Source organism: Lathamus discolor, chromosome 23, assembly GCF_037157495.1.
Source record: "Lathamus discolor isolate bLatDis1 chromosome 23, bLatDis1.hap1, whole genome shotgun sequence".
Classification (NCBI taxonomy): Eukaryota; Metazoa; Chordata; class Aves; order Psittaciformes; family Psittacidae; genus Lathamus; species Lathamus discolor.
In genome coordinates, this window is record NC_088906.1 from 1,284,606 (window position 1) to 1,311,033 (window position 26,428).

General features: G+C 63.0%; 1 protein-coding gene across 1 annotated transcript; it reads right to left on the reverse strand.

Annotated features, from left to right (window-relative positions):
- Nucleotides 1–583: 583 nt before the first annotated feature.
- COL2A1 (collagen type II alpha 1 chain) lies at nt 584–21,334 on the reverse strand. Its single transcript, XM_065659739.1, has 54 exons — nt 21,202–21,334; nt 19,462–19,662; nt 18,684–18,700; nt 18,461–18,493; nt 18,299–18,331; nt 17,779–17,832; nt 17,586–17,687; nt 17,427–17,504; nt 17,256–17,300; nt 17,119–17,172; nt 16,970–17,023; nt 16,822–16,875; nt 16,680–16,733; nt 16,509–16,562; nt 15,587–15,631; nt 15,448–15,501; nt 15,323–15,367; nt 15,142–15,195; nt 14,955–15,053; nt 14,791–14,835; nt 13,158–13,256; nt 11,967–12,020; nt 11,519–11,626; nt 11,368–11,421; nt 11,189–11,287; nt 10,004–10,057; nt 9,823–9,921; nt 9,693–9,746; nt 9,474–9,527; nt 9,214–9,267; nt 8,410–8,463; nt 8,252–8,296; nt 7,918–8,016; nt 7,714–7,821; nt 7,580–7,633; nt 6,923–6,976; nt 6,773–6,826; nt 6,640–6,693; nt 6,460–6,567; nt 6,274–6,327; nt 6,138–6,191; nt 5,101–5,262; nt 4,920–5,027; nt 4,063–4,170; nt 3,787–3,840; nt 3,600–3,707; nt 3,177–3,230; nt 2,969–3,076; nt 2,796–2,849; nt 2,556–2,663; nt 2,191–2,479; nt 1,878–2,065; nt 1,321–1,563; nt 584–1,212 (listed from the first exon to the last, which is right to left on the reverse strand). The coding sequence occupies exons 1-54, from the start codon at nt 21,284–21,286 to the stop codon at nt 1,066–1,068; spliced, it is 4,458 nt and encodes a 1,485-aa protein (XP_065515811.1). The 5' UTR covers nt 21,287–21,334; the 3' UTR covers nt 584–1,065.
- Nucleotides 21,335–26,428: the final 5,094 nt, after the last annotated feature.

Consider the following 26,428-nt stretch of genomic DNA (forward strand, 5'->3'; position numbering starts at 1 on the left):
CACTTCATGGAATCCCAGAGGGGTTTGGGTTGGAGGGACCTCAAAGCTCCTCCAGCTCCAATCCAGCTCCAGGGACCCCTCCCACTGGAGCAGGGTGCTCCGAGCCCCGGTGTCCAACCTGGCCTTGAGCACTGCCAGGGATGGGGCAGCCGCAGCTTCTCCATTCCAGCATCCCACCACCCTCATGGGGAAGAGCTTCCCCATATCCCATTTAACTCTTCCCTGGTCCAGCTGGAAGCCCAAACTCCTCATCCCACCCCTGCATCCCTTGTCCCAAGCCCCTCTCCAGGTTCCCTGCAGCCCCTTTAGGCCCTGGAGCTGCTCTCAGGTCTCCCCTTCAGGAGCCTTCTCTTCTCCAGGCTGCCCCAGTCCCGCTCTCAGCCTGGCTCCAGGTTTTCCTCTCCCTTTTGGGGGGGACATTCATTGTTCAGGGATTTTTTCCCTTTAATGAGGTGATTTGACCCAAACCTTCCTTTCTCACAGCTGAGAAACAAGAAGGGATTTCAACCCCCAGAGACCAACAAAAAACCAAACCCACGGATTTATGTTTTCCACCAAAAGTATTTTTTTTTTGTCGTTTTTTTGTCTTTTTTATATCAACTGATGTTAAAAAATACAGACTTGTTGTACAAGAATAGCACCATGTTACTGGGTTTGTGTCCTCTCATCCATTACACTCCTGCTGGGGAGACCCGGGGCAGAGGGACGGGAGGGGATTCGTGGTACCTGGATTTGTGAGACCCCTTTAGCAGGGAAGGGCCCTCGAACGTGCCGGATTCCCACCTCCCCCCGACCTCAACGCGAGGTCTCGGGAAGAGAATAAATAAATAAGCCCGTGGTTTCTTTCTGCTTTCAGCCTGCCCGGCCGGCGCTGGGAAGAGGCGCTGGTTCCCGACGGGAATGCCGTGAGCCGAGGGGGGTCCTTGCAGCCATTCAGTGCAGAAGTCGTTTGGGGAAGAACTCGGGTCCTTGGGGTGAGTTTGGGATTCGGTCGTTTCTTCTTTAGGTGCACGGGATTGGGCTGGAATTCCAAACGATCAAACCAAACGAACCACGAAGCTCTCTTTACAAGAAGCAGACGGGGCCGATATCCACACCGAACTCCTGCTCCGCTCCACCAATGTCCATAGGTGCAATATCCACAATGGGCAGGCGCGAGGTCTTCTGCGACCGGTACTCGATCACTGTCTTGCCCCATTTGCCAGTGTGTTTCTGGGGGGGGGGGAAACAAGAGTGGGATGAGATGCTCTTGAGCATCCTCAGGGGTTGAGCCCCAACTCATCACCTGCGCCCTTATCTCGCAGGTAGCCCTGGCCTTACCGTGCAGCCGTCCTCCAGGACGCTGTACGTGAACCTGCTGTTGCCCTCGGCTCTGATCTCCACGTCGTTGGAGCCCTGGATGAGGATGGCTTTCTTCAGGTTGCCCGTCTCCTCGTCCATGTAGGCGATGCTGTTCTTGCAGTGGTACGTGACGTTCTGGGAGCCTTCGGTGGACAGCAGGCGCAGGAAGGTCATCTGGATGCTGGCGGTGTTGGGAGCCAGGTCTTCGTCACCGTAGCTAAACTGGGGGGATGAGGCGAGACATTGAAGCCAATGGGTGTTGCAACGACCCTCATTCCAGCCACCTCTTGAGGGCACGTCCAGGCTTTACATTCCCAGATGGAGCTGAACTGACCCAACTCCATGCTTTCAATAGAGTCCCTTAGAAGAGCCAGCCCCTCGTGTAACATCCATCAACACAACTCCAAGGAAGGACATCCCAGCCTTCCAACCAGACACTCAACACCTTCCCCTGCTCAACGTCCATTCCCATTCCCATCCGTTCCCATTCCCTTTCCCATTCCCAGTGTTCAACACCAGCCCAGTGGAACACTTACATGGAAACCACCATTGATGGTCTCTGCGAACCAGACGTGCTTCTTGTCTTTGGTCTTGCTGGTCCACCAGTTCTTCTTGGGGATGCTTCTGGGGTTGGGGTAGACGCAGGTCTCGCCTGTCTCCATGTTGCAGAAGACTTTGATGGCATCCAAGGTGCAGCCTTGGTTCGGGTCGATCCAGTAATCTCCTGCAGCGGGGAGAGCAAATGATGCGTGAACACGAGGTTTTGGAGGTCAGAGCAAAGAGCCTCATGGACCTCACTGTCCCCTTGGGTGCAAGAGCTTGGGGAGAGGCAGCAATGGAGGCTCCTACCGCTCTTCCACTCGGGATGGCAAAGCTTGATGTCCCGGCAGGTCCTGGCTGGGTTCTTCTTGGAGCCCTCGGGGCTGCGGATGCTCTCGATCTGGTTGTTGAGGGCCTTGAGCGTGGCGTCCACCTCGACGTCGTGCTGCCGCAGGCTGCTGCCCGCCTCGTCCGCCCGCATGTACCGGATGGGGTCGGGGCCCTTCTCCGTCTGACCCAGCCCGGCGAAGGCTGACATGTCGATACCGGTGCCCGGGGGGCCGGGAGGACCAGGGGGACCGGGGTTTCCAGGGGGACCCTGCAGGAGGAGGACGGTGCCATCGTGATGCTCTGCTCCAAGCCCCATCCCTGCCGCCAGCACCACGTCCACTCACCGCAGGTCCCGGTTCGCCGCTTCGGCCACGGGGGCCAGGGGGACCGATGGGGCCGGGCATCCCATTGGAGCCGTCCTTGCCAGAGGGGCCAACGGGGCCAGGGGGACCCTGAGAGAGAGCCCCAAATAGGGGGTCAAGAGGCAGGGAAGGGTCCACTGGGGAGCGAGGTGACCCAGGGGGTCTCGAGGACGCCAGTGCCTCCTTTCCTTCTCATCTCCCCCACCCATGGGCAGGACTTACCCTGGGGCCGGAGGGACCCGCAGGACCAGCAGCACCTTGGTCTCCGGAAGGACCCTGAGAAGTGAGGGTGGATGTTACAGCACCGAGGGATGCTCAGCCTGATGGAGCCGCATCCAGCTCCATGGCGAGATATGGGGGGTGCTGAGTGCTGGGGTCCCTAAACCATCACTTACGGGTGGTCCAGGAAGACCCTGCAGGCCGGTGAAGCCACGGTGGCCCTTCAGACCCCTCTCTCCAGCCTCTCCTGTCTCCCCCTTGTCACCACGAGGCCCTTGGGGACCCTGGAAGGGGAGAAAGGGACTTGGGTGTCAGGCTCAGGGTGCCCAGTGCACCCCAGGGTGCTGCGCATCGCTCACAGGGTGCCCCAATGGCATCACTCACCGGCATGCCTCGAGCACCAGCAGGGCCGGAGGGACCCATGGGACCTTGTGCGCCCTGCGGAGAGAAAAGAGGGGACTCGAGGGGTGCCCTTTGCCTTCCGGGGGGGCTGAACCGGCTCTGCTCTGAGCACCAGGACAGCAGCAACCGGCACCTCTCAGCCGAGCATCACCATCGAGTCTTGATCCTTCCGTGGGCTATCCTGGAGCAGCATCCCAGTGCTGTGTGCGGCGGAGCCGGGCTCTTGGAGCCCATGAGCCCTTGGGAAGATGCTCCGAAGCCTCGACCAGCACTCAGGGTACCACGGACCCAGCCGCTAACAGCCCCGCTCTGGCTCTCCCGGTTACTCCGAGCAGGAGCTCATCACACCGGGGGGGTCACTGCTGTGTGCTCCCTGTGCCCCCATCTCCCCTCGCCAGCACTCACCGTCTCGCCTCTGTCTCCCTGTTTGCCGGTGGGACCCACAGGGCCGGGAGCGCCGGGGGCGCCGGGAGCACCGGGAGCACCCACGGGGCCGGTCTCGCCGCGGTCACCCTGTGCCGGGACAAGGGCAGGGTCAGGGATTGGGGGGGATGTGAGGGCACAAAGCGGGGGGGCACGGGGCTGAGCTCACCTTCACGCCGGCAGCGCCGTCTCTTCCGGGGGGGCCATCGGAGCCGGGGTTCCCCTGCGGGGAGAGGGGGGATTAGGAGCTGGGATGGAGCCGGACACGAGCAGCATCTTCAAAGCCAAAGCCACCGGCGGAAGGTGCTGCCGGGAGCCCAGTGGTGGTGCTGGGAGCTCTGGCTGCGGGATCGGCCATGCCCTAACCCCTTGGGGTCACATTGGGCTGATCCCGGCCCGGCGCGAAGGAGAATCCCCAGTGCCCTGCCCCTTGGATGCTGCCCACCTCGCGCCCGGGTTCACCGGCAGGACCCGTCAGGCCGGGGGGACCCACGGGGCCGGGGGGGCCGCGGTCACCGGCGGAGCCGGGAGCTCCTTGTTTTCCAGGTTCACCCTAAACGAAGGGAAAACGGGAGACAGAACACAATGAATGGGAGATCCCAGCACTGAAGGGGAGATCCCAGCATTGAATGGGAGATCCCAGCATTGAATGGGAGATCCCAGCATTGAAGGGGAGATCCCAACATTGAATGGGAGATCCCAATATTGAAGGGGAGATCCCAACATTGAATGGGAGATCCCAGCATTGAATGGGAGATCCCAGCATTGAATGGGAGATCCCAACATTGAATGGGAGATCCCAATATTGAAGGGGAGATCCCAGCATTGAATGGGAGATCCCAGCATTGAATGGGAGATCCCAGCATTGAAGGGGAGATCCCAACATTGAATGGGAGATCCCAATATTGAAGGGGAGATCCCAGCATCGAATGGGAGATCCCAACATTGAAGGGGAGATCCCAGCAGATCCCAGCATTGAATGGGAGATCCCAGAATTGAAGGGAAGATCCCAACATTGAAGGGGAGATCCCAGCAGATCCCAGCATTGAATGGGAGATCCCAGCATCGAATGGGAGATCCCAGCATCGAATGGGAGATCCCAGCATTGAAGGGGCGATCCCAGCAGATCCCATCGCCCAGCGATGACCCAGCCGTCATCGCCCAGCCCCGGTGCCGCGGGACAGGGTCCCTGCACTCAGGGGGTCCAGGGACCACCCCTGAGCTGCCCCTTGCGATCCAAGCACCCCCATTCCGGGTGCTGGGTGCCTCAGTGATGCTGCCCCCCCCCCCCCCATTGCTCACCGACGGCCCCGGCAGCCCGGGGAAGCCCCTCTCCCCTCGCTGTCCCGGCAGCCCGACGATGCCGCGCTGTCCTGCCAAGCCTTGGGGGCCGGGGGGGCCATCGGGACCCTGTGGAGGCGAGCGGGGGCTCAGCACCGGCGGCTGCGGGCCCAGCCCCGCGGGAGCCCCAGCCCCAACGCACCGCGGGGCCGTCCTCGCCGGGCTCGCCCTTCTCCCCGGGGGGACCGGCGGGGCCCTGGAGCCCGGGGTCACCGGCGCGGCCGGGGGGCCCCGCGTCGCCGCGAGCGCCCTTGGGTCCGTCCTTGCCAGCGGAGCCGGGGGGGCCGGGGGGGCCCGGGTTACCCTGGGGGGGAAGAGAGGAGGTGAGCGCGGGGGGAAGGGGCTTGGACAGCACCCGCGTGCGGCAGCGCTCAGGGCTCCGAGAGACCCCGGCTGCTCCTGAGCGATCCCAGCTGATCCCTGAGTGATCCCTGAGCGATCCCAGCTGATCCTGAGCGATCCGAACTGATCCCAGCTGATCCCAACTGATCCCTGAGTAATCCCAGCTGATCCCTGAGTAATCCCAGCTGATCCCAACTGATCCCTGAGTGATCCCAACTGCTCCCGAGTGATCCCTGAGTGATCCCGACTGATCCCAGCTGATCCCTGAGTGATCCCAACTGCTCCCGTGTGATCCCTGAGTGATCCCAACTGATCCCTGAGTGATCCCAACTGATCCCAGCTGATCCCTGAGTGATCCCAGCTGATCCCGAGTGATCCCTGAGTGATCCCTGAGTGATCCCAACTGCTTCCATGTGATCCCTGAGTGATCCCAATTGATCCCATGTGATCCCTGAGTGACCCCAACTGGTCCCAAGTGATCCCAACTGATCCCGAGTGATCCCAACTGATCCTGGCTGCTCCCGAGTGATCCCAACTGATCCCAACTGAACCCTGAGTAATCCCAACTGAATCCTGAGTGATCCCAACTGATCCCAACTGCTCCCGGGTGATCCCAACTGCTCCCGAGTGATCCCAGCTGCTCCCTGAATGATCCCAACTGATCCCAACTGCTCCTGAGTGATCACAACTGATCCCAATTGATCCCGGCTGCTCCCTGAGCGATCCCAACTGTTCCCTGAGTGATCCCAACGGCTCCCAACTGATCCCAGCTGCTTCCTGAGTGCTCCCAACCAGTCCCAGCTGCTCCCCAAGTGATCCCGGCTGCTCCCAACTCACATTCGGGCCAGGAGGTCCCACTCGACCGGCGGCACCCGGGAATCCGGTTGCTCCCTGTGGATGCAGAGGATGGAGGCAGCTCAGAGGCTGCCCCCGCTGCCCCCAGCGCCCCCCCTTCCAGCCCCCCCATACTCACCGGGGGGCCCTGAGCTCCGCGCGCTCCTTTGGGACCAGTGACCCCCGTCGGGCCCTGGGGAGAGAAGGAAAAGGGGTTGGAACATGGCGGGGGGGGGGCGGCATTCCTGCGGGACAGCACCAGCGTCCCGGGATTGGGCACCCCGCGGGGCCCATCCCTGCCTCGGGGTGCTCCGGCTGCACCCACCTGCGGGCCCGGGGCGCCGGAGGGGCCCTGGGGACCGGGGGCTCCAGCGTCTCCCTTCTGGCCGGGCTCTCCCTGCTCCCCTTTGGCTCCCGGTTGTCCATCGGCGCCCTGCGGGAAGCGGCGCCGTCAGCGGCAGGAGCCGCAGCTGCGCCCGTGCCGGGACGCGGGGCCGATACTCACCGGGGGCCCGGCGAATCCAGCGGGACCGGGGGCACCGGGCTCCCCGCGCTCGCCCTGCGGGGAGAGATGGGAGTCAATGGGGGGGGTGGGAGCAGCGAGGCCGGTGCTGGACCCAAGGAGGGGGGGTACTTACGGGGGCACCGCGGGCACCGGCAGCACCGGAGGGACCGGGGGGGCCGGATTCTCCCTGGAAAGGAAAGGAAAAAGGAAAGGATGGGGAGTGGGGGGGTGTGGATGGGATCACCCCCAGCTGGGAGCAGCCAAGGGGCTGGCAGGACCTCACCTTCTCGCCGTTGGGGCCAGCAGGGCCGGGGGGACCGATGGGACCCGTGAGACCCTGGGGAGGAGACACAGGTGAGGGTGAGGCCACCACGAGCATCCCTCGCCAGCCACTGTGCTCCTGCCGCGTCCCCATCCTGCCACGTCCCTGCTCCCATTGTGTCCCCATCCCACCCTGTCCCCATCCTGCCACGTCCGTGCTCCCATTGTGTCCCCATCCCACCCTGTCCCCATCCTGCCATGTCCGTGCTCCCATTGTGTCCCCATCCCACCCTGTCCCCATCCTGCCATGTCCGTGCTCCCATTGTGTCCCCATCCCACCGTGTCCCCATCCTTCCATGTCCCCATCCTTCTGTGCCCCCATCCTGCCACGTCCTCATCCTTCCATGTCCCCATCCTTCTGTGCCCCCATCCTGCCACGTCCTCATCCTTCCATGTCCCCATCCTTCTGTGCCCCCATCCTGCCACGTCCTCATCCTTCCATGTCCCCATCCTGCCATGTCCCCATCCTGCCATGTACCTGCTCCCACTGTGTTCCCACTCCCAACATGTCCCACTCCCAACATGTCCCCATCCCACCGTGTCCCATCCCACCACGTCCCCATCCCACCACGTCCCCATCCCACCGTGTCCCCATCCCACCCTGTCCCATCCCACTTACGCGTGCGCCGTCCTTCCCAGGAGCTCCCTCTGGTCCCTTCTCTCCGACGTCTCCCTGCAGGGCCAGGACAGCGGTGCCATGAGCCCGGCTGAGGCCTGACACCGCTCGGGACACCGCTGGCACCCATCACTCACCCGATCTCCCTTGGGACCGGCGATCCCGGCTGCTCCTCGCTCCCCGGGCATCCCCTGCAGCCCTGGGGGACCCTGGGCGCCGTTGGGGCCGGCGGGGCCGGTTGCACCCTGAACCAGAGCAAAGGAGCAGTTATTGGGGTGTCGACACCCCCGGGCACCCTGGGCACAGCCACACCGAGCCCTGTGCCCCCCCTTGTCACCCACCTTGGGTCCATCGGTGCCCGGTGTGCCGGGGAGCCCGCGGGGACCCTGCAGCCCTTGTGCACCGGGAGAGCCGCGTTCACCGGGGAAGCCGCGTTCACCCTGGGGTGGGGGGGACAGCGTTAGGAGGGGGCGATGGGGCCATGGTGAGGGTCACAGCATCCGTATCCCAAAGGATGGTGGCAGAGCAGCCATCCCACACCGCCCCGGTGGGACTGGGATGTACTGGGAGCAACGGGCTGCAGCCAAGGCTGAGCCACCAGGGGGAGCCGCTGGCCCTGGATGGGGGAGTCCAGGCCCCCCCCGTCCCCCATCCATGGGGACAAGGGACACTCACCCTGGGACCGACGAGACCGGGGGCACCAGCTTCACCAGGAACACCCTGCGGGGGGGGGGGGGGAGGGGGGAAGAGAGTTGGGGTTCAGCCATAGGGGCTGCGGGGGGGTCCTGAACCCCACTTTGCACCCTGGGGGTGCCCAAGAGGAGGGGCCTCACCTGGTCTCCGGGTTTGCCGCTCTCTCCAGGGGGACCTGGTGGTCCGGGCAGGCCCTGGGATGGGGAGGAAGCAGCGTGAGCAGCAACGAGACCCCAGCATCACCCCCAAGCACCACCCCTGAGCATCACCCCTGAGCATCACCCCTGAGCATCACCCCTGAGCACCACCCCTGAGCATCACCCCTGAGCATCACCCCTGAGCACCACCCCTGAGCATCACCCCTGAGCACCACCCCTGAGCATCACCCCCGAGCACCACCCCTGAGCATCACCCCTGCGCATCACCCCCGAGCACCACCCCTGAGCATCACCTCCGAGAATCACCCCCGAGCACCACCCCCGAGCACCACCCCTGAGCACCACCCCTGAGCATCACCCCTGAGCACCACCCCTGAGCATCACCCCTGAGCATCACCCCCGAGCACCACCCCTGAGCATCACCCCTGCGCATCACCCCCGAGCACCACCCCTGAGCATCACCCCCGAGCACCACCCCCGAGCACCACCCCTGAGCATCACCCCTGCGCATCACCCCCGAGCATCACCCCTGAGCATCACCCCTGCGCATCACCCCCGAGCACCACCCCTGAGCATCACCTCCGAGAATCACCCCCGAGCACCACCCCCGAGCACCACCCCTGAGCACCACCCCTGAGCATCACCCCTGAGCACCACCCCTGAGCATCACCCCTGAGCATCACCCCTGAGCATCACCTCCGAGCATCACCCCTGAGCATCACCCTTGAGCACCACCCCCGAGCATCACCCCTGAGCATCACCCGAGCCCCCCTGCCATGTGCTCACCTGGAAGCCAGAGGGACCGGGAGCTCCTTGCTCTCCTCTCTCTCCCACAGGACCCTATGGGAGGACGATGCTGAAGGACCCTGGAGCTTCCCTACCCCAAGGTTTTGGGGCCATGGGGACACCCCAGATCCCCACCACCGCAGGGGCTGGGCACGAGCGGCTCCATCCCAGCAGAGCCGGGTGGGCTCTTGCCCACAGTGGGGGGGCACAACCCCCAGACCCCCATTTCAAGCAAGGTTTGGGTCTGGTGGGACACTCACAGCAGGTCCCGGGGGGCCGGAGGCTCCGGTCTCACCGTCCTTGCCAGGAAGCCCCTATGGAGGAGACAACCCCTCACTGAGCTCCAGGTACGATGCTGCAGGCGCTGCTGCACCCGTGCCTCAGTTTCCCCACTCGGACACTGCAGGTGCCTCAGCACAGCGATGCTGGGCCCCCCCCCAAGGTGTGTTTTAGGGTGATGGGGAAGGGAAACCACTCACCCTCAGCCCCGGGGCTCCGGGGAGCCCTTTCTCACCGGCTTTTCCAGGCTCGCCCTAGGGATGAAGGAGGGAGGTGATGGTGATGGGCTCCATGTCCCTGTCACCGCCCCAGGTTGGGGTCAATACTCACATTGGCACCTTTGGGACCAGGGAAACCCATCACACCGGGCTGGCCACGAGCACCCTGGGGGCCGGGGGGGCCGGGGCGTCCGTCCTCGCCGGGGGCACCCTGTGGGGATGGGGACATCAACGGGGACCACTCTGGACCCCGATCCCCCTCCCCACACCGACCCCTGCGCAGCAGCACTTACAGTGGGGCCGACTTTGCCTTGAGGACCAGCATCTCCTGGGCGGCCGGTGAGACCCTGAGGTGGCGGGGAGCAATGGGGAGCTGTGGGGGGCAGCCCCGAAGGGGGGGGGACGCCGGCACTAACCCCATGACCTCAAAGAGCATCGTAACCCCAAACAAGTGTCTTTGCTAAGCCCAAATGCACCTTAACCCACCCCAAAAAAGCATCTTAGTTAGCACCAGGAAAGCATCTTAACCCCAGGGCACATCTAAACCCCAAAGAGCATCTTCATCAACCCTAAATGCATCTTGCATAACCCCAAAGAGCATCTCAATTAGCAAAGAGCATCTTGACTAACCCCAAAGAGCATCTCAATTAGCAAAGAGCATCTTGACTAACCCCAAAGAGCATCTTAAGGAACGCCAAAGAGTTTCTTCATTAGCAATAAAGAGCAGCTGAACCAACCCTAAAGAGTGCCTTAGTGCCACAGAACATCCTGGCCAACCCCAGAAGCACCATAACCAAACCCAAAAGCATCTTATTGACCCCCAAAGCACCTTATGAGCCTCCAAAGCATCTTAACCAATCCCAAAAGCACCTTATGAACCCCAAAGTCACCTTAACTGACCCCAAAAGCACTTTATGAACCTCAAATGCACCTTAAATGACCCTAAAAGCACCTTATGACCCCCAAAGCACCATATGAACCCCAAATGCACCTTAAATGAGTCTAAAAGCACCTTACAAACCCCCAAACCACCTTATGAACCCCAAAAGCACCTTTTTGACCCAAAAGCACCTTATGAACCCCAGAGGCACCTTTTTGACCCCAAAAGCACCGTATCTAACCCAAAGGCACCTTAACTGACCCCAAAACCACCTTATGAACCCCAAAGCACCTTATGAACCGCAAAAGCACCTTATTGACCCCCAAAGCACCTCAAATTACCCTAAAAGCACCTTATGGATCTAAAAGCACCATATGAACCCCAAATGCACCTTATTGACCCCCAAAACACCTTATGAACCCCAAAAGCACCTTAAATGACCCCAAAAGCATCCAATCTACCCCAAAAGCACCTTACCTACCCCAAAGCGCCTCCTGGCTGGCCCCATCAGGTCCCACCGCCATCCCCACACTGCCCTGCGCCCCCCCCCCCCCCATCCGTGGCGCTGAGCGGGGCAGGATGCGGCCCCGGCTCTTACCCTGGCTCCGGGCAGGCCGGGCTCTCCGGGGCGCCCGGGGTCACCGGTGGCTCCTTTGGGCCCCGCGAGGCCGGCGGGGCCGCGCTCGCCCGGAGCACCCTGTGCGGGGGGACACGGATGGGTTGGGGGGCTCAGGGGTGCGCCCCTGGTCCCCCCCGCACCCGTGGCCATGGCAGTACCTTGGGTCCAGCCAGCCCGTCCTGCCCCGGGAAGCCGCGGTTGCCGGGAGCGCCCTATGGAGGAAGAGGAGGAGGAGGAGGAGGGAGGTCGGACGGGAGGGTCCGGGGGGCAGCACCTCGCGGGGGGCTCTGTTGGGGGGGGGGCACGCACCCTCTCTCCGGGTGGCCCCACGGGGCCGGCAGCGCCGGGTTCCCCTCGGGCTCCCCTCTTGCCTTCCTCCCCCGCCGGGCCGGGGGCTCCCTGCGGTCCTGCGGGGCCCTGAGGAAGAGGAGAAGGGGTCACAAGGAGCCGGTTACGGGGGGGGGGGGGCTGCAATTCTCGATGCATCCCAGATGCCGGCGCCACGTGTCCCGCCGGCGCCGGGGCTCGGTGGCCACCTCTGCGGGAACCGGCCCCGGGCATTGAGGCTGGTTAATGAAGCGAGGGGGGAATGTCCCCGCCGGGGGGGCACGAACACAGCGGCTTTTGTTCCGCACGGGAGGGGGGACGCTGCCCCTCGAGGGGCCTCCGCAGGGGAAGAGCTTCGGGAGATGCCGGGGAGATTCCAGAGCCGGCAGTGGGGGGGGGTGTGGATGAGGTGCCCCCATCCCGGACTCACCGTCTCGCCCTTGGGTCCCTGCTCGCCTTTGAAGCCCGCGATGCCGGGTTCACCCTGCGGAGGCAGAGGTGATGAAGCCGCGGTGTCCCCAAGGCTGTCCCCATCCCACATCCAGCTCCAGGCCCTGGCCCTGTGTCCATCTCGATGCCTGGCCCCATACCCACCCTGTCCGCATCTTTGCCCCCAAGCCGGTCTCGTCCTCACCCTCACTCCCATCTTCACCCCTGTCCCCAGCCCTGTTCCCAGCCCATCTCTGTTCCCATCCCCTCTCCTGATCCAACTTTGTTCCCTTCCCCGATTCCCGCTCCCATCCTTATCCCTGTCCCCACCCCATCGCCATCCCCAACCCATCCATGTCCCATCTCCATCCCCTTTCTTGTCCCCATCCTCATCCCCATCCCTCCTTGTCGCCATCCCTGGCCTCAATTCCCCAATCCGTCCATGTCCCCATCCCTGTCTCCAGCCCCTTTCTTGTCCCCATCCTCATCCCCATCCCTCCTTGTCCCCATCCCTGACCCAGCCTCTCTCCTGTCACCAACTCCTGTCCTCATTGCTGACCCCAGCCTGAACCCTGTCCCTGTCCCCATGCCCATCCCTGTTGTCATCCTTGTCTCCATCGCTTTCCTCATCCTCACCTCCATCCTGGTCCCCTTACCTGTCCGCGTACCCAACCCTGTAGTCATCTCTGTTCACATCCTGTCCCCCTCTCCATCCTCATCCCCATCCCTTCTCTGTCCCCATCCCATCCCTGTCCCCATCCCCACCCCATCCCCATTTCCATCCCACCCCATCCCCATTTCCATCCCATCCCATCCCACCTCCATCCCCATTTCCATCCCTGTCCCCATCTCATTTCTCTCCTCACCTCATCCCATCTCCATCCCCATCCCATCTCCATCCCCATCCCATCCCCATCCCATCTCCATCTCCACCCCACCCCAATCCCATCCCACCCCCATCCCCGCTGTCCCCTTTGGGCACCAGGACAAGGTGACCTGGGGGTGACCTGGGCCGGGTCGGGAGGGGACCCACAAAGAGGTTGGGATGGGGGGGGTGGCCTGTGTCAGAGTGGGCGGGGTCAGGTGAAAGTGGGCGGGATTTGCTGTTAGTGGGCGGGGCCAGAGCCACCGCCCCGACTCGGGGGGTCTCTGGGCGGCTCTGGGGGTGGGAGGGGTCTCGGGGGTCTCTCACCGTCTGTCCCTTGGGTCCCAGCGGGCCGGTGGCGCCCTGGGGTCCGGGTGGGCCGCGGGGGCCGGGGAAGCCTGGAGCACCCGCAATGCCAGGAGCACCCTGAGGGCAGCAGGACACGGTCACCGGGGGACACGGCAAGGACCGCATCTCCCAACATCACCGCACTCCTCCGCACCCCCGTGTCCCCACACCCCCAGCATCCCTCGGCATCCCGCATCCTCCAGCATCCCACATCCCCCAGCATCCCGCACCTCCAGCATCCTATATCCACCCCCAGCATCCCGTATCCCCCAACATCCCATATCCACCAGCATCCCGCACCTCCAGCATCCCATATCCACCCCCAGCATCCCATATCCCCCAACATCCCATATCCACCAGCATCCCGCACCTCCAGCATCCCATATCCACCCCCAGCATCCCATATCCCCCAACATCCCATATCCACCAGCATCCTGCATCCCCCAGCATCCCGTATCCCCCAGCATTCCACATCCTCCAGCATCCCGCATCCTCCAGCATCCCATATCCCCCAGCATCCCACATCCCCCAGCATCCCGCATCCTCCAGCATCCCATATCCCCCAGAAATCCCATATCCCCCAGCATCCCGCACCTCCAGCATCCCATATCCCCCCCAAGCATCCCATATCCCCCAGCATCCCATATCCCCCAGCATCCCGCACCTCCAGCATCCCATATCCCCCCCCCAGCATCCCATATCCCCCAGCATCCCATATCCCCCAGCATCCCGCATCCTCCAACATCCTCCATCCTCCAGCATCCCATATCCCCCAGCATCCTGCATCCTCCATCATCCCACATCCCCCAGCATCCTGCATCCTCCAGCATCCCATATCCCTCAGCATCCCACATCCTTCATCATCCCACATCCCCCAGCATCCTGCATCCTCCAGCATCCCATATCCCTCAGCATCCCACATCCCCCAGCATCCCGCATCCTCCAACATCCCCCATCCTCCGGCGTCCCATATCCCTCAGCATCCCGCACCACCCAGCATCCCTCATCCCCCAGCATCCCACATCCCCCAGCGACCGCATCCTCCAGCACCCCATATCCCTCAGCATCCTGCATCCCCCAGCATCCCGCATCCCCCAGAATCACCCAGTATCTCCCAGTATCTCCTAGTATCCCACACCCCCCAGTATCTCCTAGCATCCCATATCCCACAGTATCTCCCAGTATCTCCCAGCATCCTGCATTCCCCAGCACCTCCCAATATCTCCTAATATCCCACATTCCCCAGTATCTCCCAGCATCCCCAGCATCACCCAGTACCTCACAGTATCTCCTAGCATCCCACATCCCCCAGCATCACACATCTCCCATTACCTACCTGTATTTCCCAGCATCCCATGATCCCCAGCATCCACATGCCCCAGTACCTACCACTGTCTCCCAAGCATCCCATGCTCCCGGTCATCCCATGTCCCCAGTATGTCCCAGCATCTCCCAACATCCCAAATCCCCAATAACTCCCAGCACCCCCCAGCAATGCGCATCCTCCCACCCCCAGCATCCTCCCACATCCCCTATGACCCCCAGCACCCCCAAACCCCAGCTCAGCCCCCTCAGACCCTCCTATCCCCATCCCTGTCCCATTCCCACTCACCGCAGAGCCCTTCGCGCCGGGAATGCCGTCAGTCCCGGGGTTACCCTAAGAGAAGACACCCCTGAGGCTCCATCCCCGTGCCTCAGTTTCCCCACTCGGGATCACCCCATCCCCATGGATCCCAGTGCAGGGGACGCACAGGGACAAGGGGAGGGGACACTCACAGGGGCACCGGAGGGGCCGGGAGAGCCGGGGGTACCGGATTCACCGCGGGGGCCCTGGGCACCCTCGGGCCCTCGTGCTCCGGTGGGTCCAGCTTCGCCCTGCGGGGAGCACAGATGGGGTGAAGGGGATGTGGCAGCTGGCGCCGTGCCTCAGTTTCCCCATTGGGAGCAGCCCCTTCGCCCTTACCTTGGAGCCGGGAGCACCGGGGAAGCCGGGGGCTCCGGCTGGGCCCACAGGTCCCTGTTGGTGCAGGGAGAAGAGCGTGAGGGCCTGCACAGGCTTCGGTGGGGGGAAACCCCAGTGCTCCCCATGGGGTAACACAGGGTCCGCAGCTCTATGGGAAGGGCCGAAGCACCCCGATACTCACCGGGGGGCCCGCCGGGCCGGGGAGACCGTCATTGCCACGAGCACCCTGCGGGGACACGGTGATGGGTGTCATGGGGGGAGATGGGGTCCCCATCACCGGGTGTCACCGGGCACTGTCACACTCACCGCGGCGCCGGAGGGGCCGGGTCGTCCTCTCTCTCCAGGCAGCCCACGGGGACCCTGTGGGGGGACACGGGGACCGGTTGGGGCAAGAAGAAGCTTCCCCCCGTGCTTTGATTCCCCCTTTGTCACCCCAAAGACTCACCATGGGGCCGGGGGAGCCGTTCTCACCGGGGGAGCCGGATTCACCCTGTGGGGAAGGGTGGAGAGGGTGAGTCCCACCAGGCCTGATGCCATGGGGATGGTCACACACCAGTACTGACACCATGGGGATGGCCACACACCAGTACTGACACCATGGGGATGGTCACCCACCAGGCCAGACGCCATGGGGATGGTCACACATCAGCCCCAATGCCATGGTGATGGTCACACACCAGTACTGACACCATGGGGATGGTCACACACCAATCCTAATGCCATGAGGATGGTCCCCCAACAGCACTGATGTCATGGGGATGGTCACACACCAAAACTGACACCATGGGGATGGTCACCCACCAGGCCAGATGCCATGGGGATGGTCACACACCAGTACTGACACCATGGGGATGGTCACACATCAGCCCCAATGCCATGGTGATGGTCATGCTCCAGCACTGATGCCATGGGGATGGTCACGCACCAATACTGACACCATGGGGATGGTCACACACCAGCCCAGATTCCATGGGGATGGCCACCCAACAGAACTGACACCATGGGGATGGTCACACACCAATCCTAATGCCATGAGGATGGTCCCCCAACAGCACTGATGTCATGGGGATGGTCACCTGCCAGCCCTGATGCAATGGTAATGGTCACCCACCAGCCCTGATGACATGAGGATGGTCACACACCATCCTCAACGCCATAGGGATGGTCACACACCAGCCCTGATGCCATGGGGGTGGTCACCCACCATCCCCAATGCTATGGGGATGGTCACCCACCACCCTTGATGCCATGGGGGTGGTCACCCACCATCCCCGATGCTATGGGGATGGTCACCCACCAGGCCTGACACCACAGGAGTGGTCACCCACCAGCCCCGATGCCATGACGATGGTCACCCACTTACTTACCTTGGCTCCAGGAGCTCCTGCCTCTCCTTTGGCACCATCCAAGCCAGGGTATCCCTGTGGAAAGAGAGATGAGGGACACAGGATGGGGGGGGGGGGGGGGGGGTCACCCTCTGTGCCACCAAGTGATGGGGACCCTCGGGGGTACCGCGGGGGGGGCACGCACACACTCACCCGGTGTCCTTTCACTCCGGGCAGCCCGGGGGTCCCGGGGAAGCCTCGAGCACCCTGCGGCCGAGCACAGAGAACGGGGGTCAGGGGCGCAGGGGGGGACACGGGGGTCTCGGAGGTGGGGGGGGGGCGGATCCTTCCTTACCTGCGGGCCGGGGGGGCCGCGCTCTCCGGACTTGCCGGGTTTGCCGGTCTCACCCTGCGGGGACACGAGATTGGGGGGGGGGGGATCAGGGCACCTTTGGGGCCACTGCTGCAAGGAGCTGCCCCTTCCCAGCCCGCACAGCACTCACGTCATCGCCGGGCTTCCCGGGGGGTCCCGGGGGTCCCCGGGGACCCATCGGACCCTAAAGGGGACAAAGAGGCAGCGGGTGAATGGGAGCCGATGGGGGGCACCGCGTCCCCAAGCCAGGACAAGGAGCGGGGTGGGGGGGGCACTCACAGCAGCGCCGGGCTCGCCGGGCTCGCCGGGGTTGCCTTGGAAGCCTTGGGGACCCTGGAAGAGACACGGGGGCATCAATGGGGTGGGGGGTGCCCACCAGAGACCCCCGATATGGGGGGGGGGGGGTTGTTACTTACAGGAGCACCGGAAGGGCCGGGGGGGCCACGGGGTCCCATGGGGCCCTATAGGGAGAGACACCAGAGTCAGCATCACCTGCGGGGGGTGCCCCATAACGGGGGGGTCTCCCATGATGGGTTGCATCCCCCATGGTGGGGGCCCTGCACCGAGCTAGGGGGGGTTCCCGTTACCATGGGCCCCTGCATGACGCCCATCTGTGCGCCTCCAGCCTTCTCATCGAAGCCTCCGGCCATCTGAGCCGCGAAGTTCTGCAGGGAACGGGGGGGATCTGAGCGCACTGAACCCCCCAAACCCACTCATTTCACCCCAAAACCCCCTCTGATACTCACCCCGCCGAGGCCGGGGGGCCCGGGAGGGCCGGGGGGACCGGGGGGGCCGGGGTTCCCGGGGGTGCCGGGTTCTCCATCCCTGCCCCGGGGGCCGGGAGCACCCTAAAGGGGGGGGAAGGAGAGGGGGTGATCCATGCGGTGAGTGCGGCAGGTCTCTGCGACACCCATCCGCGCTGGGGGGGCTCTCCCTCACCTTCTCCCCCTTCTCGCCGCGGTCCCCTCGCTGTCCCTGCTCACCTGCAGGGCCCTGTGGGAGAGAGGGGGGTCAGCTCTGCCCTTCCCCCCCCCCCCCCCCCCGTATCCCACCATTCATATCCCACCTTCTATATCCCCCCCTCCATATCGCCCATATCCCACCTTTCATATCCCCCATATCCCCCCCCATATCCCACCCCTCATATCTCACCCTCCATATCCCACCCCATCTCCCACCCTCATATCATATCCCCCCCATATCCCACCCCTCATATCCCCCCCCCATATCCCCCCTATATCCCACCCCTCATATCCCACCCTCATATCCCACCCCTCATATCCCACCCTCCCTATCCCACCCTCCATATCCCCCCCCATATCCCACCCCCATATCCCACCACTCATATCCCACCCTCCATATCCCACCCTCCATATCCCCCCCCCCATATCCCCCCCCCCATATCCCACCCCCTTCCCACAAATATTCCAGCAATGCACCCAGTGAAACGTGTTCCCACCTGCGGTCCTGGAGGCCCTCGGGGTCCTACAACCTGTGATGGGGGGGGCACACACAAGGGTGGGGTGAGGTGGGTGAAGGGGGCACCCCCTCCAGCCCATCCCCCAACAACAGGGACCCCATTCTGTGGGTGCCCCCCACCCAGTGCACACCCAACACTTACATCTTTAATGTCACCGGGTTCACCCTTCTGCCCCTGAAATGCAAAGCATGGGGTGAGCCAAAGAGCCCCCCAAATGTACCCCCCCAAGTGGCACCCCCCAAGAGGTGACAACCCCAGGGCCACTCGCCCCATGCTCAGGGCTCCTGCTTAGAACCCCCAACCCCATTTTTGGGGAAAATCACAGGATAATGGGACCAGGGTAGGGGACAGACCCCAACCTCACCTTGGGGCCAGGTTGCCCTGTTGGGAAACAAAGAAATAAAGAGGAATTAGAGGGGGAATGGGCTGGGGGGGGGACACGACACAAAAGGCACAACCCGGAGGAAGGGGGGGGGGTGTGATGCTCCTGAGGGGCTGTGGGGCAAAACCGGGGGGCACAGGAGCAGAGGGGCTCCCCCGAAGCAGGGAGGTGGGGAACGGGGGGGCAAAGCAGGGGTTAGCATGCGGGGGGGGGGGGGCTGCACGATTTGGGGGGGGGCTCAACCCTTCAACTCCCCCTGGGAGGGGCAGGGAAGGGTTAAAAAAGGCAACTTGGGGGGTTTGGGGGGTTGGGGAATGGGGTCCCGGGGCTTTTCCATCGTTCCAGGTGGGTTATCCCGATGAGGGGGATGGAAACGTCCCTTTTGGCACGGGATGTCCAGGGAGATGGGGGGGTCCACGGCTGCGGCGTCCCCCCATCATCACCCCCTGTGCCCCAAACCCATCTGCTTCCAACGGGTTCAAATCCATTCGCAAGCAGATAAACCACCCCAAATCCCTGTAAAACACCCCCAGTCCATATAAACCACCCCGAACCCTTCCAAACCGTTCCCAAACCATCAAAACCACCCCCAAAATCACACAAAGCACCCCCAAAATCGCATAAAACACCCCTAACCCCCCACCACCACCCCGAGCTTTGCCAAGTTGCCTTTCGAGGGGCTCCGCATGGATGTTCCCGGCGCCCATCCATGGCCGGTAATTTATTTATCAAGGAAAAGAGGGAATAAATAAATTACAACCGCTGGGCTGCTCAGCGGGGCATATGGGGCAGCACTCTCCGAAGGGGATTTCGGGGCTGGGGCAGTCCCGCAGCTCCTCGCAGATGATGTCGTCGCAGAGGACGGTCCCCGTGTCGCACACGCAGATACGGCACGGCTCCGGCTTCCACACGTCCTTATCGCTATAGCTCTGCCCGTCCTGCAGGCAGCTGCCTGCTTCGGCTGCAGGGACAAGGTGGGGGGGGGGGGGGGGGGGGGAAGGCTGCGGGCTACACCGTGCGGGCATCACCCCCGCGGGGGTCGGGGAGGGTGGCAATGGGACCGCGGGCACCCCGTGCTGGAGGTGGTGGTGCTGCTATGGGGGCATCCCCCCCCCGCCCCAGCACCCCGAAGTATGGGGGGGGGAAAGAGGATCCTGGAGCGGCTCAGCGAGGGGGTTCCAGCCTGAAGCGGAGGGGTCCCCGTGTCCTGGGGGCATCAGCGCATCCCCACAGCCCCTGCACCTCCAGTGGGACACGGGCAGCAGCTCCATCGGCTCCCTGGGGCTGGTGGCCCCAAACTGCACCCCAGGGTCCATGGGATGTGTCCCAGGGACCCCAGCAGCGCCCAGATGTCCCCAGGTTGTGCCTCAGTGTCCCCAGGAGGTGTCCCAGGGCCCCCACGCTGCACCCCAACATCTCCAGAGGTGCCCCAGGGTCCCTGGGATGTGTCCTGGTGTCCCTGGAGTCCTCAGGGACCTTGGGATGCGCTGCAGCGGCCCCAGAAGGTGTCCCCAGGGTCCCCAGAATGTGCCCCAGGATCTCCATGAGATTCCCGGCGTCCCCCGGGACCGCAGCGTGGTCCCCAGTGTCCCCACACTGGTCCCCAGCATCCATCTCAGTATCCACAGGCCATGCCCCAGGGCTGGACCTCAGTGTCCCCAGCCTGGACCCAGTGTCCCCAACTGGACCCCATTGTCTCAGTCTGGACCCTGCTGTCCCCACGCTGCACCCCACTGTCCCATCTGTACCCCACGGTCCTAATGCTGCACCCCCAGTCCCAGCCTGTCCCCCGGTGTCCCCCACTGCTCCTTCCCATCCCTCACTGTCCCTCCCCACTATCCTTACACTTTTCCCACTCACCCCACACCCCTCTATATCCCCAATGTCCTCACAGTGTCCCCCAATGTCCCCATACTGTCCCCCACTCTCCTTGTGCTGTTCCATACCATCCCACACTGACCTTCCCTGTCTCATACTGTGCCCCACTCTCTCCCCCCCATCCCAGTCTGTTCCCTTCCAACTACCCTGAAACTTTCCCCACCCATCCCACACTGTCCCCCTGCCCCACAGGCCCCCCCATCCCACGCTGTCCCCCAGTGTCCCCACACTGACCCCCACTTTCCTTGTGTGTTCCCCCATTCCAATCTGTCCATTCCCACTACCCTGAAACTTTCCCCATCCATCCCACGCTGTCTCCCCCCTATCCCTCACTGTCTCCCTTCTATCCCACACTGTTCCCCAGTGTCCCCAGGCTATCCACCGCTTCCCTTGTGTGCCCCCCATCCCAGGCTGCCCCCTTCCAACTACCCTGAAACTTTCCGCATCCATCCCACGCTGTCCCCCTCTATCCCACACTGTTCCCATCCATCCCACACCGTTCCCCCGTCCCCCCCGCTCCCCCATTCCCCATCCCGAAGCTCCCCTCTGGGGGGGGGTGGGGGGGTGGTCAGGACGGTGTCGGGGCGGGGGGGGGGGGGTGGTGGTATCGGTCGCTACTCACGGAGGTCTCGGTCCTGCGCGGCGACAACGGCGAGGAGGAGGATGGCGAGGGCGGCGGCGAGGCGGAGCGGGCGGCGGCCGGGCATGGCGAGGCGGCGGCGCCCCTCACCGTGCGTCGGGCCGAGCAGTGCCCGCACCGCCCCGCAGCCGCGTATATGTCCCGGCGCGGCCCCCCGGGCCCGTGTAACCCGAGCCGGGCCCGGCCCCCCCGGCCCTCCTCCGGGACGGCACCGGCGGCCAGGGAGGGAGGGAGCGGGGAGGGAGGGAGGGAAGGGGACGGGGACGGGGGGGGGGACGCGGATGGGTCCCCCCCAAACGCACAGAGCCCGGCACGGCCGCGGCCCCGCGAGCTGCGGGGGTCGGGGTGCGATGGGGGGGAGATCCCCCCGTTACAACCTGGGGGCTCCGGGGGGTGAGACCCCCCCCCCCCCACTCCATCCCATCCAGGGGTGAGGCTCCCACCCCATTCTGTCCCATCCAGGGGTGAGACCCCGCCATTGCATCCTGGGGGTCCCGGAGGGTTGAGCCCCCCTGTTACAACCTGGGGGTCCCAGGGGCTGAGAACCCCCCTCCCAATCCTGGGGGTCTCGGGGATACTGAGACCCCCCCCCCTTCAATCTTATCCCATCTCTACAGGACCCCCCCTTCCCAGCCAATCACTGGGGGCTGAGACCCCCCGAATCCCACCCCAGGACCTCCTCCATCCCATGCCGGGGGTCCTGGGTACAGGATCCCCCCCTCCCCAAGTGCAGTGAACCCCCCCTGGAACTGGCCCCAGGACCATCACCCCCTCCAAATCTGGGGGTACAACGAGGGGGGGTCAGGACCCAGTCTGACCCCTTCCAAGCCCCCCCACCGTAGGGAAGGGGTTCGGGGGGGGGGGTGTGGTGTGTTTTTACACTGCAAGGCAATGGGGACACGCTGGGGGGGGGGGGGGGGGAGTTTGAAGTAGGGCTGGGGGGGGCACACATTTGAGCTGAGTTCCAAAGATGGGGACCCCCCCGCCACGTCTGCACCCCAGCTCTGCCATGTGGGGAAGGGGGGGACACAGCCCTCCCTTGGCTGGTGACACTGGGGGCGAATGGGACATCCCACTCCTGGCCCCCCCCACATGGGAGGGTGCTGGGTGCAGTCAGGTGATGGTGGGGCCTTTAAAAGGGTTTAGGGCTCCCCCCAGCAGCTCCAGGTCCCCCCCATATCCCCCACCTGGCAGCTGAAAGGGGGTCCCCAACAATGGCATCCCCTCCCTGTTCACAAACACCCCATGGAAAGAAATGGGGGGGGGGGCTTTGTGGTGGGTTTGATGCTGGGGTTCACTGCTCTGGGGGGTGATGTGCTGGTCCTGGTGTCCTGGTTGGGAAGGGATGGGATGGGGAAGGATGGGACCAGGAAGGGATGGACCTGAGGAGGGACAGGGATGGATGGGATAGATGGAGGGATAGGTGGATGGATGGAGGGATGGACGGACGGATGGACAGAGGGATGGATGGATGGAGGGAGGAAGGGATGGATGGATGGATGGATGGATGGATGGATGGATGGATGGATGGATGGATGGATGATGGAGGGATGGATGATGAAGGGGTGGATGGATGAATGGATGGATGGATGGATGGATGGATGGATGGAGAGATGGATGATGAAGGGATGAATGGATGGATGGAGGGATGGATGATATATAATGAATGGATGGATGGAAGGATGTATGGAGGGATGGATGGATGATGGATGATGGATGGAAGGATGGATGATGAAGGGATGGATGGATGGATGGATGGATTGATGGATGATGGATGGATGGAGGGATGAATGATGGATAATGAATGGATGGATGGATGGAGGGATGGACAAATGGACCTGGGGAAGGCTGGAGCTGGGGCCAGCAGTGCTGCAGGGTCCTCATGCAGCCATTGGTGACAGCCCCTCCCTCAGCAGCCACGGAGCGCCTCTGCTGCAGTGGAGCCCCCCCAGTTCCCCCCATTCCCACCTCCAGAGCCCCCCCGAGCCTCCGCAGAGCCCCCAGAGGCCGCTGTGGACAAAGCCCCTGTGTTACCGGTGCTGCCGCAGGGCACTGGTGAACTGAGCCAGGAACAAGTGCCCGGGCTCAGCTCGGGCTGCCCCCCCCGCGCAGTGACACCCCCACCATCTGCTTTGCACCCCCAAAACCCCCCACAGGTGATGGGTGACCCCCTGTTGTCTGCAGCTCTGCTCCATGTGTGTCCCTGCCCGTGCCTCAGCGTTCCTGAGTGGGAAACAGAGCAAAGCTGCCTCTTGGAGGCTATGGGGGCTATGGGGGCTACTGGGGCTCTGGGGGCTATTGGGGCTATGGGGGCTATTGGGGGCTATAGGGAGCTACAAGGGGTTTGGGGGGGTCCCACCGCCGAGCAGGTGGAGGAGCCATGCTTGGCCCTTGGCGGATGCTGGCGCTGGCTGGGATCACAGCCGGGAGCGGGGCCAGGACCTGGCTCCGGATGCTGCTTTCCACTGGAAAACGGGGCTGGGAGTAAATAAAACGCATCCCACCCCCACCCCCACCCCCCCCAATATCCGGATCCTGGTGAGGGGTGGGGGTGGGGGGGACATCCCTCAGGGTCACTTTTGCACCCCCAAAAGGTGCCCAAAGGCATCGGGGCTCCACGTGGTTCCCCACCGGAGGCGGTGCTCCCGGCACGATGGGTGCTGAGGCATCACCCAGCCAGGGCAGGGGAGCCCAGACCGGGAGGGTTTAACCCAGACCTCATCGTGGGGGCTTGATCCCCCCCCCCCCCCCCCCAGGAAACACCCGTTTGGGTTTTGTCCCCCCCTTTTGTGACTCCCGTCCTCGGGCGCTTTCCCGCTTGATCCCATTCCGGGCTCTGGAAAGACGATCAGGGAATGGCAGGGAAGCATCCAAGTCAGCTCAGGAATTCACCGTGGCGGGATGGAAGGAATGAGAGAGCCCGGCCTTAACTCTGCCCGCCCCAGGGGCCCTGCCACCGTCACCACCGTCACCATCGTCACCATCATCACCACCGTCACCATTGGCAGCGTCAGGACCGGCACCAGCATCACTCCCAGTATCAGCACCGCAAGGCCTGGGATGCTGTCAGGTGGGGATGCCCCTGCTCCCAAAAGGGAGGGATGTCCCCACCTTTGGGGTTTGTCCCCACCTTTGAGGTTGGGTTTGTTTCCATCCTGATGCCACCCCATTGGGTGAATGGCATCACCTTGATGCCATCAGCTAAGGGGTGCCTGGTCCGTACCTGTTACAACCATCCGGGGCTGTCTCCATCATGATGCCACTGGCCAGGATGCTGTCCCCATGCGCTCTCCCTATCCAGGACATCCCTATCCTGATGCCACCAGCAAGGGCACAATGTCCCCACCTTGATGCTGGGTGCTGGGGGCAGCCACCACCCTGGTGCCACCAACCAGAAGCATCTCCTGTTCCCATTCCACTTGGATTTGGGATGAGCTATTTCCAGACCCCCATAGGGACACTTTTACCCCAATCCCCCCCCCAGATCACCCTGAAACCTCACAGGGAACCCCCCAGACAGCTCCTTCCCCCCCAGCGACTCCATTTCATTGCATCTTTAAACCAGAACATGAGGTCCAACTCCCCCCTGCCCCCGGAAAGGGTGAGGGAATCTGGAGCCTGGGCCCCATTTTGCCCCATTTCAACCCTATTTTGCTTCATTTTGCCCCATTTCAACCCTATTTTTCTTCATTTTGCCCCATTTCAAGACCATTTTGCTCCATTTTGCCCCATTTCAACCCTATTTTTCTTCATTTTGCCCCATTTCAAAATAATTTTGCCGCATTTTGACCCCATTTTTCCCCATTTCAACCCTGTTTTTCTTCATTTTGCCCCATTTCAAGACCATTTTACCCCATTTTGACCCCATTTCAACCCTATTTTCTCTCATTTTGCCCCATTTCAAGACCATTTTGCATCATTTCAGCCCCATTTTGCCCCATTTCAACCCTATTTTGCCCCATTTCAGCCCCATTTGACCTCATTTCAGCTGCCTTTTAACCCCATTTTGCCCCATTTCAGGCCTATTTTGCCCCATTTCTCCCCCGTTTTTCATTCATCTCCCAAAATACCCTCAACCCCATAAAAATAGCCTTGCACCAGCAGGACTTCCTCCCCCTTGGCCCCAGCTCTGTTTGTTTTATGGGGCAGAGATGACCCCCCCCCTCCTCCCCCCCCACTATTTTTTGCTTCAAAAAAAGTGGTTTTCAGTAAAACCTGACCAAATCCTCAACTCAAAACTGTCACTTTTTGGTGCTGGCTCCTACCGGGAACCCCAAATATTTCCCCTGGCCGGCCGGGAATGGGAGCAGAAAGACCCTTTTGTCCTCCTTTCATTCCGTATTGGTACTATTGGGGGGGGGGGGGGGAAAGCGCCTCCAAAGTGGGGGTTGAGCCCATTTCGGGGGACCTCTCCCCCCCCCAAACCCAACATCAGCCCTGATTTGGGTGAATTTACCCCCAAAAAAGCCGGGTTTGGGGACCTGCAGAACTAGACAGGTCCCAGTCACCTCCAGGCTCAATCACAGCACCTCAATCACCTCCAGGCTCAATCACAGCACCTCAATCTCCTCTGGGCTCAACCAAGCCCCCTATCTCGCCCCCCTGGGATCCCCAATTCACCCTCCTCCCCCCTCCATCCCATCTCCAGTTGGGAATCCACCCCCAGCCCCTTTCCCAGCTGATCCGGATCCACTCAAAGCACCAAAACAGGTCCTTTCCCCCCCATTTTGGGGGGGTTTATCACACACAGCCCCTTTGTCCCACTGCCCCCCCCCCCCCAACACACACACTCCAAGGGGCTCCCAATGGGAATGTTGGGGGGGGGGGGATGCCGGCATATTTGTGAGATGATGTCAAGTGATTCGCCCCGGTTCAGGCCCCCCGAAGCCGGCCCCTTCCTCCTCCTCCTCCTCCTCCTCCTCCTCGGGAGGTTGGGATGAAAAGGCGCCTCTTTGGGAAGGTAGAGCCGCACAAAGAGCCCCTTTGAGCTCGGAGCCGCCTCGGAGCAGGGGGGGTTTGAGGGCGATCGTGGTGATTTTGGGGTTGGGTTTTTTTTGGGGGGGGGGGATGGGGGATATTTACACTCTTCTGCCCCACATCTAGGGCAGGGCTGGGAGGAGGAGGCGTTGATGTTGGGGGGTTGGAGGAATGACCACCCAAGCACCCCAAAATTGAGCCATTCACCCCCCCTTTTTAAGGGGCATCAGCC